At 53.7% G+C, this 14,926-nt stretch overlaps 1 protein-coding gene across 1 annotated transcript in view; it reads left to right on the forward strand.

Moving 5' to 3' along the window:
* Nucleotides 1–237: 237 nt before the first annotated feature.
* The window catches only part of LOC122099323 (extensin-like), a 43,470-nt gene continuing 28,781 nt past the window's right edge, over nt 238–14,926 (forward strand). The window contains exon 1 of the mRNA XM_042669908.1: nt 238–447. Coding sequence (XP_042525842.1) covers nt 238–447 — 210 coding nt within the window. The remainder of the gene's footprint in view (nt 448–14,926) is intronic.

Below are 14,926 nucleotides of genomic sequence, written 5' to 3' on the forward strand. Positions count from 1 at the left end.
GCTGGCCTCCAGGGAGGCCCTGGGCAGGACAGAGGGCCAGCTGGGGAGAGGGGGACATTCTCAGAAGTCAGGCTGCTGGCTGCCACCTCCTGCCCTTGCAGCTGGGTGGAGTGAGGGTGGCGCTGGCCCCTTGCTGGGCAGCGGAGCTTCCCTCCCATGCCCCCCCTCACCTCCCAGCCCTTACTAAGCCTCTCTGTGGCGGGATCCAGGGCCCAGGCTAGACAGCCTGGGAGACACATGGCGGGAAGCGATGACGGCAAGGGATGGCAGCGCGCCGGCTCGGTCTCCTCTCCACAGGCTGACTACACGGGAGAGGAATTCCGCCGGCCAGTGTCTAGACTGCGGGGACCGGGGACGCAGCGAGGTGCAGCCAGGAGCCAGGGTGGAGGCAGAGGCAGAGGCGGGCTCTGCTGCCACCTGGCGGGCGGTCACAGCCTGCGCTTGCAGGTGCATGGGGGGGGGAAGGAGCAGGGAGGGGAGGGTGCAGGGAGGGGAGGGTGCATGCTGGGGGGGAGGAGCAGGGAGGGGAGGGTGCAGGGGAGGGGAGGGTACAGGGAGGGGAGGGTGCATGGTGGGGGGGGAGGAGCAGGGAGGGGAGGGTGCACAGGAGGGGGGGAGCAGGGAGGGGAGGGGGAGCCCGCTCCTGTTTCATAATCCAATCATATATCAGAAAAACAGTTTTTGGCAGCACTGAGGTGTTTTTGTTTTTATGTTTTTGTGCCAGTACTAGAACTTGAACTCAGGGCCTTGGAACCTCCCCTTTGTTGTTGTGGTGGTGGTCGTGGGTTTGAACTCAGGAGCTGGGCGCTGGAATCTGAGCTTTTTCACTCACGGCTAGTGCTCTACTACTTGAGCCACAGCTTCACTTCCATGTTGTTTTGTTTGTTTTGCTGGAATTGGAGATAAGTCGCCACAACTTTCCTGCCGGGGGTTGGCTTTGACCTCCTGAGTAGCTAGGCTCAAAGGTGTGAGTGAGCCACCAGCGCCTGGCTCAGCACTGAGGTTTGAACTCAAGACCTCACGCCTGCCAGGCAGGCCCTTTACTACGTGCCCCATACCTCCAGCTACGTCTTTTCACTGATCTTTTTTTTTTACATAAGGGGACAGGGAAACTTCGGGGGTCCACGGAATATTCTGGCATTCATGGTGATGGCAGAACAATCTGCAAATGTGCTAGAACTCACAGAGGTGAGTTTCCTGATGAAAGCTCAGTGAAGTGCGGGGGGGGGGGGGGGGGGGGCTCCAGGCCGTAGGATGAGTGGTAAGTCAGAGGCACGGCGTGGTCCTCCCCCTTCACTGTGCGTGACTTCCCTCCCCGCTGCCCACTCCTGCTCGAGACCACTGAGATGGCTAGGGACCCCACCCAGGACCCCACCCACACCCACAGCAGGGCCCACACCCTGGGACACCTGCTTCTCAGGTCTGCCATGAAGGCCGATGTCAGAACAAAGAGCCTCGGCCACTGACACAAACTAGAAGATCCAGGGCCGGAAGTCAGGGGCTCCCAGGGGTGATGGGCTTCTTGGGGTGGCGTATGTGGCCCTTGGGGTCTGGGGCTGTGCTGCTCCCAGGTTGCCCCAAGTTCACAGCTGCCTCTTGCAGAGAACAGACTTCTGGGCTGCCGGGTTCCAGGTGGAGCTGGGAACTCCAATAACCTCTCTGGGCGTTTTGAGTGTCTAGATTTGCTTATAAATGGGGAAAAAAAATGTCCACTCTCTCCTCCCAGGATGCTTGGAAGACAGCAATGGCCACTTGGCCTTTTTCCCTCTTCCTAAATAACCCCTACAGCCTATTGAGGACTGAGCATAGACTACCACCCCACTTCAGGGCTGCATAGTGTCCCCTTCCAAAGAAAAATGCATCTACTGAAACCTCAAAAGTGGACAGTTAGGGGCTAAACTATATTGCTTTCCATTCCCTGTGTCATGGCGGGGGTGGTGAGTCATGCCTACAATCCCAGCTACACAGGAGGTAGAGCTGGGGAAGACTGTGGTTAGAGGTCAGCCTGGGCAAAAAAAAAAGTTTGCCAAGACTTCATCTCAACCAACAAGTCAGGCTTGGTGATATGTACTATAATCCCGGCTATTCAAGAGCCATAAATAGAAAGGTTGAGGTCCTGGCGAGCCAAGGCCAAACCACGAGGTCCTCAAAATAACTAAAGCAAAAATAAAACCCACGCGGGGTGTGACTCAGGGAGCAGAGCGCGCCTGCCTAGCCAAGCACAAGGCCCTGAGTTCAAACCCCAGTACCGCAGATTTTTAAGCCCCCTAGAATGGTGGTCATGTGTCTCAGTAGCAATTATTTGCACTGTCCCCCCCCCCCCCACTCCCTCCAACTGCTGTCCCCACAGGAATTCAGGCTGTCATTCCCAGGGGTTTTGTCTTGCGTTGAGTGAGCTGGTTAATTGAGCATCTACCATATGTGGGGGACAGGCTCCCCTCCTGCCCTTAGCTGCCCTGACCCACAGGGCAGAGTGCTCAGCTTTACAAAGATCCAAAATGTGGCCCTGTCAAAACCAATGGTAGGCCAGGCATGGGGGGGGGACTCACACCTGCAATCCCAGCTACTCAGGAGGCTGAGATCTGAGGATGGCCATTCGAAGCCAGCCAGACTTGGTTAGGAAAAACTCCATTGAAGCACCAGGAAACCAGCAGTGGTGCTATGGCTGAAGGTGGTAAAGAGCTAGCTTTGAGCAAAAGCAGCTCAGGGACAGCGCCCAGGCCCTGAGTTCAAGCCCCAGGACTGACAATAGAAAAAAAAATGCCACTTCCTCCAGGAAGCCCTCCAGGCACATCCCCAGGGGCGGGTACTGACTTGCACCCTAGAACAGTCTTGTCTTTGACAGCTCAGTCATGGGGGGGGGGGGTCTTATCCTGGGGGACCCTGTGGGGGGGTGCCATGCCCCTGGCATGGAGCCGGTGGAGGCCAGGGGCCGGGCTCAGCCCTACACAGGGCCCAGGGTGTCCCAGGAGAACAACCTGGGTCCCCACCCATCAGCAGAGAGATAAGCGGGCAGCCGGCTGTACAGTGTGGCGCCAGGAGTTGGGGGTGCCCTGGTTAATGGTTTTCTGGGGGGTGCTGAGGGCGCCTCCCCCATTGCTATCTCCCTGAACACACGCCCCTCTCCCAAAGGCTGGCTCCTCCTAGCCTCCAGGACCGGGGTGCTGGCAGCAGGCTTGTAAACACTCTGGGCCCCTCCTCTTCCTTCTCCCTCCCCCCCCCTCCTCCCTGGGGCTTCGGATTCCAGGGGGACAGCTCCGCTCCCAGCCCGCTACTGACTCAGCAGAATGTGTGTGTGTGTGTGTGTGTGTGTGTGTGTGTGTGTGGAGGGGGAGGAACGGGGGACAGGGCACTGGGGACAGGATGCCACATTCCAGAGGCTTCCAGCTCCATGGCTCAGCCCTTAGCCGGCAGCTGACTCAGCCAGGCTGGACGCGTGTGACCCTGTCTCTTTTGGGGGAGCACAACAGTTATGTTCTCGAGGCTCTCTGTGCACTGGTCCCCCCCCCCCATAAGGTCGCCTCCGTGCGGGTCAGGAGAGGATGGTGGGGTTCTTTCCCTCCTTCTCTGAACATCTGGAAGGGCTTTCGCTCACGGGCCAGCTGCTGTGCGGCGCTGGGCACAGCACGCAGCCTCTCTGTGGACTGTCCGCCCTGCCCGCTCGGGAAACGGGGAGTTGGCTAAGGCTGAAAGCAAAGTCTTGGTCAGGGCGGGTGGGGGTGGGGGGAAGTGGGGTGCTTCTTCACCTGGGATTGGAGTTCCTGTTCAAGTTCACCAGGGCTGGGCCCCATTTTCTTTTTTTTTTTTTTTTTTTTTTTTTTTTTTTTGTTTTTTTTTTTTTTGGGTCTGGTCATGGGGCCTGAACTCTGGGGCTGGGCGCTGTCCCTCAGCTCTTCAGCTCAAGGCTAGCACTCTACCACTTGAGCCACAGCACCATTTCCGACTTTTTTCTTTTTGCTTATGTGGTGCTGAGGAATCGAACCCAGGGCCTTGGGCATGCAAGGCAAGCGCTCTACCACTGAGCCACCTTCCCAGCCCTGGGCCCCATTTTCTGGCTGTTGGGTGGGGGCTGCCCTGGGGCTCTGCCTCCTGCCCCATGCTGGGGCAGCTCGCAGCTGGGCTATTTCCAGACTCTCTCTCTCTCTCTCTCTCTCTCTCTCTCTGGCTCTGTCTGTCTGTCCCACCGTCTCTTCATGTCTTATAGAAAATCCCCCCACTTTACCACAGTTGTGTGCTGGGCCACTGGAACGCGTGGATTCTCGCCTCTGTCCCCCGTGGAGCCACCCGTGACTCCCCAGCCCCTGGGCCCCAGGTCCCCGACCCACTATCCCTCTTCCTGTCTGAATCTGCCACCCCTGGGTGTACTTCCGGTCTCTTGGACGATATCAGAGTTCATGATGGGGGGGCTTCATTTACACCTGCAAAAGGCTTTCTGCCTATTACACAAACCCAGGGAGGGGGATTAGATAAGGCAGGGACGCCCAAGGGTGCCATCCTGGAACGGTGCCATCCTGGAACGCAGCCATCTTGGACTGGTGCCATCTTGGAACTGTGCCTACTACAGCAGGGACACACAAAAAAACATGCTGGCAATGGCACCTCGGCAAACACATGACCAGTAACCTATAAAGAACGTGCCCCATGAAGTCCAGGCTCCATGAAGGCACACAGAAGATTCCACAGAGGAGAGTGGAGAGAGGATCAGTCCACTCGCGTTTTCAGGAGGTCTGCGCAGGCTGGGAAGCAAGGGACAGGTCTACGCTTGAGCTTTTCCGTGTCTCTGGGGATAGATGGCCAGTGTGCATCGCAGAGCTCAGCTGTTGGTTGAGAAGGAGTTTATCAAGCTTTCAGGCCTGAGCTGACCTCTAATCCTTATCCTCAGATCTCCCAAGTAGCTGTGATTACCGGCATGGGCGTAACCTTGCCATCTGCCTCTGTGTTCCTCACACAGGAAGGCATGGACAGCCATAGCTGTCCATGGAGGGACACTCCATGGCTGTCTTCCCCCTCCCCCCACCCCCCTCACCCCCCCTCCCTGCCCAAGTAGCTTCCTCAGAGAGACCTTTGACCTTTGACCACCTTCCAAAATGACCTCATGACTGCAGAATTCAGCACCTGACAGTTCCACTTTCTGCTTTTTTGGATAGTTTATTGGCAATAAGATTCTCATGGACTTTCTTGCCCAGGCGGGCTTTGAGCTGCCATCCTTATAGCTCAGCCTCCCGAGTAGCTAGGATTACAGGCGTGAGCTACCAGTACCTAGCTTAGGAAGCCACTCACCCTGCTGGGCCTCAGTGTCCTATCTGTGCAGGGGGTGTGCTGCAGACCTGCGGACATCTGTGTGTTCTCAACAGAGAGCTTTCCTGAGACAGCTGGAGATGAGGGTGTGGCCCAGACCCATCAGGAATTTGGGGTGCTGGACTTGCAAGGGGATAGTTATCAATGGGGTCGGGGAGATTCAGAAAAAAAAATGTCCATCACAGCATGCTGAAATTCTCCGAAGATCAGAGACTTGAAGATTGAAAAGACACACATAGGGGGCAGACAGAAAGACAGACACACCCACCCAACAAGCTGAAGGCTGGGTGTGGTGGCACATGCCGCTCATCTCAGCTACAAGGGCAACACAGGTGGGAGGGTGGACAATGGTCCAGGCCAGCATGACCAAAAAGCTTGAGACTTTTATATGGAAAATAAAGGAAGCAGGAGCTGGAGGCGTGGCTTACATTGTGTGGGCGTGACTTAAGCGGTGGGCGTGAGGCCTAGGTGGCAGGACTCATGTCCGTGGGCGTGGCTTGTGTGGTGGGGGCGTGGTCCAGTGGTAGTACACCAGCTTAGCAGATGCTAGGAAGAACAGAGCAGGAAGCTGATTGGCTCCAGGAACACCCAGAGATGCCAACTGTATAAGGTGAATATCCTGATTGGTCTTGGGCTGTCAGTGGGGAAGAGGAGAAAGGCACCTCATCTCTGTGAGATGTTCCCCAAACTTAAGTCAGGGGGGGAAAGAGATCCTGGCTAGGAGGTCAGTGTGAAGAACACGGGGCCAGCTGCCACACAACCAAGTTTGAAGTCTCAGAGGTGAGAGATGTCTGAGCAGCTGTCATGGCTCAGAAGAGCCCGAGGACATGCATGCCACCTGGGCTCCTGGACCACGGCGAGGGCACCAACTAAGCTGGGGGGTTCAGCTAAGTGCAGGTCATCAGAGTTGGTTTCTTTGCTGTGTAAAATGTTGCCGCAAAGAGAAAATAGGTGTGCACTCAATCTTGCCGGATTTTCTGTAAGCCCAAAGTGAAAAGATTTTTCAGACTTGCCAGGTATGGTGACATATGCCTGTAATCTCAGCGCTGTGAAGGCTAAAGCCAAAGGATCTTGAGTTCCAGACCAGCCTGGGAGACACAGCAAAACCTTGGCTCAAAAAACCAAACCAAGGGCTGGGAAGGTGGCTCAGTGGTAGAGTGCTTGCCTCACATGTATGAGGCCCTGGGTTCGATTCCTCAGACCACATAAACAGAAAAAGCCAGAAGTGGCGCTGTGGCTCAAATGGTAGAGTGCTAGCCTTGAGCATAAGCAGCCCAGGGATAGTGCCCAGGCCCTGAGTTCAAGCCCCAGGAATGGCAAAAAACAAAAATTATATATAACTATATATAAAATATATATTACATATATAGAATTATATATATATATATATATATATATATATATATATATATATATCAAGAAAGAATTCAGAAACACATCTGGCAAAACAGCCCACATTAAGTAGTTAACCCTTCGCTGTCTAAGCTTTTCAGGTGGAGCAGGAGGGCTTTGTCAGTGCCCACAACTTTTTTTTTTTTTTTCCCAGTACTGAGATTTAAACGCAAGGCCTCCTGGTGGTGCACTACCATTTGAGTTAAGTCTTCAGCCCAGCTTTGTTGCTGCTTAATTGGCAATGGAGTCCTATGGGCTCCCTGGGCTGGTCTTAAACTTTGGTCCTCCAGAGCTCTTGCCTCCTAAGTGGCTAGGCTTACAGGAGTGACCCACCAGCATGGACTGGAGCCCCAACTGCTTAGCAGACACCACCTGGGCCCTTCAGGCTGAGTCCCTGTGGCGGGGACTCTGAGGCAGAGCTCTGAGCGTGGATGCTGGCCTGACACAAGCTTTTTTTTTTTTTTTGGTCCAACCCTAATGAACCCTTTCCAGCTCCCACAGGGCTCCACATGTTCCCACAGCCCCCAGACATCTTATCATACATGGCTCCCATCCCCATGAGTGTTTTGAGTCAAAGGAGGCCGAGGTTCCACAAATCCTCAGTGACCAAGCTGTGTGTCACTCCTGCTCTGTGGGAGGCTGACTGCTCAAGTGTGTGGTTGCTCAGCAACAGGCCTTATGCTTGTAGTAGCTGGGCTCACTGGGATAGCTCGCCCCACCCCCCGCCCCCAGCAACCCCTGAGCCCCACTCTCACTACCCCGAACTCGGAGATGGTGGATATGAACCTCTCTGGGTGTTGGTTTCTTCATCTGTTAAACGTGGTGGTAGCAATGTTTGCTTCAGTCATAAAGCCCAAATCAGCTCAGGAGTGGGTTGCTATCCAAGGCTTTTGCAGGAACCATGGGAGTGTCATGACGTAGCCCCAAGCTGGCATGGAACTCTCTAGATCCTCCTGTCTCTGCCTCCCAAGGGCTGGGGTTACAGGCATGCGCCACCAGGGCTGGCTGAGAGGAAGGGCTTAAGTCACCCTGTTAGGTAAGCTTCTGGCATGACAGGGCTCTCCCTCAGCATCATGGGCTCCTGGGGCAGGAGCATTCGTTGTTTGAGGGGTCATCCTGTGTATTGCCTGGTGCTGAGCAGTGTCTCCAGTAGGAAACATCTAGAAATCCTGACAGTTAAAAATATCTCCTGGCTGGGCACTAGTGGCTCATGCCTGTCATCCTAGCTACTCAAGAGGCTGAGAGCTGAGGATCACAGTTCAGTTCAAAGCCAGCCAGAGCAGGAAAGTCCATGAGACTCTTATCTCCAGTTAAACACCAGAAAATCAGAAGTGGCTGAAAATGGTAGAGTGCTAGCCTTGAGCAGAAAAGCTCAGGGACAGCGCCCAGGCCCAAGCCCCATGACTGACCCCCTCCAAAAACAACAAAAAACAAAAACAAAACACAAAAATCTCCTAGAGGCAAAAACTGTTCCAGCTGAGAGCCTGAGTCTGGGATCCCAACGGGTCCAAAGAAATTCTGCGTCCATAGTTATCTCCCCTCCTGGAATCCTAAGTCACTCCCAACTTGGAATGGAAAGAAGAGAGGATGGTGGTTCCCAATGCTGAGTTTCCCCAGCAGTGTGTCCTGCTAGCTCTTGGGAGCAGGGAGAGGACTGGACTGTGTCAATAATTAATGCAAAGTCTTTCCCTCTGTCCCCAGGGCACGAGGGCTTGGTTGCTCTTTGTCTGGCATGTCCCTGACCTCCACCTCCACCATGACAGGCATTCCCCAGTTGTGAAAGCCACATATCCCCAGATAACCCTGCAGGGTTTTCTGCAGAGGGCAGGACCACCCTGAAGTGACCCCGGCTTCTAGGGCATCGGTGTCATGCTTAAGCTCCCTACAAAGCAACCCAGCTTCCCTTTAGCTGCAGACAGGGCAGGGAGAAGGTTCCAGGCATGGTGTGCTACAAGCAAGGGGGCCCCTTTGTTGGGTCTCAGCACAGCACCCGTAATTATGCGTGCATCGTGTATAATTATGCACAGCCAGCAGCCGTGACCATCCTCAGTCAGAACGCTAAGGTTTCCACTGGATTATCTTGGCAGATCTTTCAGAGAACAGCTTGTCCGCAGAGAGAACTGATAATAACATGAGTTTCAACACGCCCGCACAGACTGCAAGGTGGTGACCAGGCAGAGGCCTGCTCTGATGTGGTGGATGGCAGCATAGGAGGTCCACTCTGATTGGTGGATGCTGAAGCTGGAAGCCTGCTCTGATTGGTAGAATGAGGCACTGGAGGCCAGCTCTGACTGGTGGATGGTAGAGTTGGAAGCCTGCTCTGGTGGATGATGAGGAGGACACTAGAGGCCTGTTCTGATTAGTGGATGGTGAAGCTTGAGGCCTGCTCTGATTGGTGGACTATGGCACTGGAGGCTAGCTCTGATTGGTGGATGGTAGAGTGGAGATCAGCTCTGATTGGTGCATGGTGCTGGGGGTCCACTTTGATTGGTGGATGATGCTGGAGTTTGTTCCCACATGAGGCCACTCTCCAGATAAAAGTCTCCCATAATAGCTGGGCGATGGTGGCTCATGCCTGTCATCCTACCTACTCAGGAGACTGAGATCTGAGAATCGTGGTTCGAAGCCAGCCCAGGCAGGAAAGTCTGTGAAACTCTTATCTCCAATTAATCACCAGAAAACTGGAAGTGGCGCTGTGGCTCAAGGGGGAGAAAGCTTGCTTTGAACTGAAGAGCTGAAGGAGAGCGCCCAGGCCCAGAGTTCAAGCGCCACGACTGACCAAAAAAAAAAAAAAGTCTCTCATGATGCTTTTTAGAAGAGACCTTTACTATCTCTCCCGAAGAACCAGGAACTCTGGAAAAACACACTCAGCTACTTGAAGGGCACAGGGACAGTTTGTAGTCTAAGATGAGGTGCTGAGTGATAGACACAGCTTGTGTTGGGGTGGCGATCCCCGCAGCGTGATGAGCCAGCAGATCATTCTCTGGGGTTGTCCCACCCTGCAGGGGGCTGAACAGCGTCTCCCTCCACCTCGGGTCAGGGTCTCCCCCAGCATGACTGCCACATGTCCGCAGACCTCTCCCAGAATCCTCAGTGCCTATAGAATAGCTCCAGCAGTAATGACAAGAAAGCGAGCAGCAAGCTGGGTGCGGTGGCTCACGCCTGTCATCCTAGCTACTCAGGAGGCTGAGATCTGAGGATCACAGTTCAAAGCCAGCCTGGGCAGGAAAGACTGTGAGACACCTATCTCCAATAAACCACCAGAAAACCAGAAGTGGCGCTGTGGCTCAAGTGGTAGAGCGCTCCCCTTGAGCTGAAGAGCTGGACAGCGCCCAGGCCAGAGTTCAAGCCCCACGACTGACAAAGAAAAAAAAAAAAAGGAAGAAAGCAAGCAGCAAGTTTTGGAAAAACAACTGAGGTTGCTCCCACACCAAGAACCTACGCCCAGAACCCACACGCTGGGGCTGCAAGTGTGAGCTAGGAGACCCTGGCTTCTAGGGCCAACCACTGTCTATTCCCAGTGACCACACTCAACAAACCCCAGGGCAGGGGACCCCCACGTTGTCATCCTGCAGACAAAGTAGTCTGTAGCCATCTGGAGAATCTGGAGGAGGTGACAGCCAGCCTGGTCCTGACACTTCCCTTGGCTGGGTCCCTGGGGGCCATGTGTCTATGCCCTGGTCCTGGTGGGTTGTGGGGTGCTGCTAAAGAATGGGTTTGTACCTCCTCCTCCTCCCCAAACACCTAGCAACAAGGGGCCACAGAGTCGGGTGGTGGGTGCTGGCGTGGGGAGAAGCCTCAGGTCTGTGATAGGAGGCCACCGGACAGTCTAAGGAGCAGAATAATGTCGCTGCCAGCTGACACAGTGGACCCCAGTTCTCAAAGAGGGGAGTGAGATTTGCCATAGGCATCTAAGGGGTGGCCCAACGGCCTCACCTCCATCCATCTTCACTCACCTGCATTTCTACACCCACTTCCTCAAGCTCAGGGCCAGGCCCCTGAAAATTGTCAGCCTACTCTGCCCTCTGGTGGTCTTTTGTGATAATAACAGGCCCTCGAACCATAGAGCACGGAACCACCTGAGCAAGCTCCCCAGAGTAGGGGCAAGGATGTAGGGGTTGGGGGGAGGGGGTGCTGAGGGTCTCCCTAGGGGACACTGTGGCTGGCCTGGATACAAGCTCGGGGCTCTGTCCCCAACACAGCGTCCAGACTCAGTATGATTCACAATGGGGCTGTCCTGGGCTCTACAGGGAACTGAGCAGGGCCTTTGTCCTTCCCAATCAAAAACAAGTGTCCTGAACCAGGCGCCGGTGGCTCACGCCTGTCATCCTAGCTACTCAGGAGGCTGAGATCTGAGGATCATGGTTCAAAGCCATCCTGGGCAGAAAAGGCTGTGAGACTTTTATCTCCAGTAAACCACTCAGAAAACTGGAAGTGGCGCTGTGGCTCAAGTGGTAGAGCGCTCGCCTTGAGCTGAAGAGGTGAGGGACAGCACCCAGGCCCAGAGTTCAAGCCCCATGACCAACAAAACAAAAACAAAACCACAACAAGTGTCCTTTTTGACCAAGGGACCAGATGGGACACCCCCAGTGAGACCAACTAGTAGAGATAAAGCTTTATGGGACTCAAGATTCAACTACAACCAATATATACAGAAATGTTTAAGTAATGTTAAAGTCTGGAAGACTAAACAGATCAGCAATGCTCAGTTCTCTGTAGAAAACCCCCTCCAGCATGAAGCTGGGTGCTGGTGGCTCACGCCTATAATCTTAGTTATGCAGGAGGCTGAGATCTGAGTTCAAGGCCCAGAATAGGCAGGAAAGTCCATGAGACTCTTATCTCTAATGAACCACCAGAAAACTGAAAGTGGTGCTGTGGCTCAAAGTGGTAGAGCACTTGCCTTGAGCAAAAGAGTTCAGGGACAGTGCACAGGCCTTGAGTTCAAGCCCCACAACTGATGATTTTAAAAACAAAAACAAAAACACAACAGTCCATCACGAGCAAAAGCTAAAATATTGAGATTCTCAGAAAAAGATCTGTAATATATGTAACCAAGAGACAAATACACACACACACACACACACACACACACACACACACACACACACGCAACTCCAACAGGTCAGGGACAGAAAAATCCCCCATGGAAAAGTCAGCAAAGGAGCCCAGTATGGTGGAGCGTGCCTGTAATCCCAGCCCTAGGGAGGCAGAGGCAAGAGGGTCTGAGGCCAGCGTGGGTTACTTGGTGAAATCGTGTCACAAAAAGCCAAGCAAATCAAACCAAATCAAAACAAAACAAAAAGTGAAGCCAGCAAAGAACACAGGGACCGCTCAGCTCAGAAACCCAAAGATGACCCGACACGACAATAAAGGATTGTTTTTTGCTGGCCAGAGTTGCAGAGGTTTTAAAATTGCACTGGGACTGGGCGCCAGTGGCTCCTCGGGAGGCTGAGATCTGAGGATCGTGGATCAACCCCAGCCAAAGGCACGAAAGCCCACGAGACTCTTCTCTTCAATGAACCACCAAAAAGCCGGAAGCGGAGCTATGGCTCAAGTGGTAGAGCACTAGCCTTGATCAGAAAAGCTCAAGAGACAGTGTCTAGACCCTGAGATCAAGCCCCAGGAGCAGCGCACGCGTACGCATGCATGCACACACAGAGGAACTTCATCAAGATATAATTCCTAGACCATCCAACAGGTCAATTCAGTGGCATTTAGGCCAATTTAGTGGCATTTACTTAAGGAGCCATACAACCATCACCAATAACTACTTCTAGAACATTCCATCCCCTTGAAAGTATACTTATCCTCACTGGGTGGGGGAGGGAGGGGCTGCGTGGGTTGCTCTCACTGAGTGCCGTGGCCTCGTGGTCCCTCCACACTGTGGCTTGCGTCACAGCCCTGGCTTGTTCCTGGCTGATTAATATTCTACTCTGTGGACAGATGGTGCTGTGTCCGCTGGGCCCTCCACCGGCCCTGGACTCGTGTATTTCTACGTGCGCACACACACGTCCTCTGCTTTTTAAGTATGTCCAGCTCTAGATCATTTCCTGTCACCACGGGCAAAAGGCAGGAGTGGCTGGGTGACCCAGTGAGGGACGGGTGCGCCCCCCCCCCCCCGCATCCCCCCGCCCCAATGTCTGCTGTGGCCTCCAGGACCATAAGCTAGAACAACCTTTTGTCTTTCTACAGCGCCCAGCCTTGGGTGTTTTCTCACAGCAACAGAAAACAGACAACCAAGTTCCAAATGTGCATCACCTCCAAAGGCTTCGGGTGTCTGCGGTGACGTGTGAGGGCTGGCCACTCCCCCATGAGATCTGGAAATGGGAGGAAAGGGCTGTGGAGTGGAGCTCAGACAACCAAGAGGCAGGTATTACAGGTGTGCACGTCCGCGCTGGCGCGACACTGTCTGAGGTTCTGGATGACAGCTCCATCAGCACCACCATCTCCGGCCACGCATCAGTGGCCCAGGACCACACACCCGAGCGGGCCCTTGTAGTCACAGCCAGATGCGGTCTCTGCAGGAATCAATACTCCCCCTCCCCTGCATCCCAGCTTCACCCTCCCCAACTCCATGTCAAATGCAAATAGAAATATCACAGTGCCTACCTGTGCTGCGGGCTTTGCCTTCCCCTGCTCGATTCCAGCCCCGAGCTTTCTTCCCTACAAGAGAAACAGCACATTAGCCGGGAAACGCCAGCTGCTGACTGGAGTTCATCCCCATGGATGGTTACGATGGTGACAGACATCACTTTGCAAGTCCTGCCTCCAAGTCGCTCCTTCAGGCTGAGGATGGCACCAACCAGAGGCTCCCAGATGCCACCCCACCAAACACAAAGGAAAGCTTTTTAAAAGATGCAAGAGACCAAGCCGGGCACTGGTGGCTCACACCTGTCATCCTAGCTACTCAGGAGGCTGAGATCTGAGGATCACAGTTCAAAGCCAGCCTGGGCAGGAAAGTCTGTGGGACTCTTATCTCCAATGAACCACTCAGAAAACGGGAAGTGGCACTGTGGCTCACAAGGTAGAGCGTTAGCCTTGATTTGTACACACAAGATGTTCATCTAGAGGGCCAAGTGCCATAGCTCATGCCTGTAATTCCAGCTACCCAGGAGGTGGAAGTGGCTATATCTAAATCTGAGGCTGCTCCAGGTGAAAAGCATGCCATTCTATCTAACAACCTAACGAACACATACAGGACTAGGGGTGTGGCTCAGCCTCCCAAGCACAAGATCTAAGTTCAAACCCCAGTAATCCACACTCACAAAAAAACCAAGCAAAATATTTTTTTGCCAGTCCTGGGGCTTGAACTCAGGGCCTGGGCACTGTCCCTGAGCTTCTTTTGCTCAAAGCTAGCACTATACCATTTGAGTCACAGCGCCACTTCTGGCCTTTTCTTTGTATGTGGTACTGAGGAATGGAACCCAGGGCTTCATGCATGCTAGGCAAGCACTCAACCACTAAGCCACCTTCCCAGCCCAACAAAATGAATTTTTGTATGTTTTTTATTGTAAAGATACTGCACAGAGGGGTTATAGTTACATGAGCAAGGTCGTGAGTACATTTCCTATGGAGCATTGTTGCCTCCTCTTTTGTTTTTCCCCTACCATCCCTTCCCTCTCACCTTCACAACTGTCGGTCGTGGGGCCTGAACTCTGGGCCTGGGCCCTGTCCCCTAGCTCTTCAGCTCAAGGCGAGTGCTCTACCACTTGAGCCACAGTGCTACTTCCAGCTTTTTCTGTTTATGTGGTGCTGAGGAGTTGAATCCAGGCCTCATTTGTGCAAGGCAAGCGCTCTACCACTGAGCCACCTTCCCAGCTCAAAATTAATTTATTTTAATTTTTTTTAAGGTTTTATTGTTTTCTTCCTGAACTTCCTCCAATCCGCTGTCAACTTTCAGGCGGAAACCTGTAATCCCCACCATCACCTGCAGGGGGCACCATCTCCCCAGAAATGTTCTGAACGTCCTTAGGGAAGCACAGAGGCTGGGACTGGACAGAATCTGAGGCCTTGGAGCTCCTGTGGCCCTGAGGCAAGTGGGGGACCGTCCAAGCAGATGATGTCAACTGGGATGACAGATGAAAAGGCTGGCACAGAGCAGCCGGAGGCCGTGCCTCTACCTTGAGGACCTGTCTGTGCTACTTTTGACTAATCAATTAGAATTAAAAAAAAAAAAAAAAACTTGCAGAGATAGGATAAGGAGGTTCCCAGGCCAGTGGTGCCAACAGTGACACAC

The sequence above is a fragment of the Dipodomys spectabilis genome, unplaced genomic scaffold (genome assembly GCF_019054845.1).
Source record: "Dipodomys spectabilis isolate Male_0828 unplaced genomic scaffold, ASM1905484v1 ptg000511l, whole genome shotgun sequence".
Lineage (NCBI taxonomy): Eukaryota > Metazoa > Chordata > Mammalia > Rodentia > Heteromyidae > Dipodomys > Dipodomys spectabilis.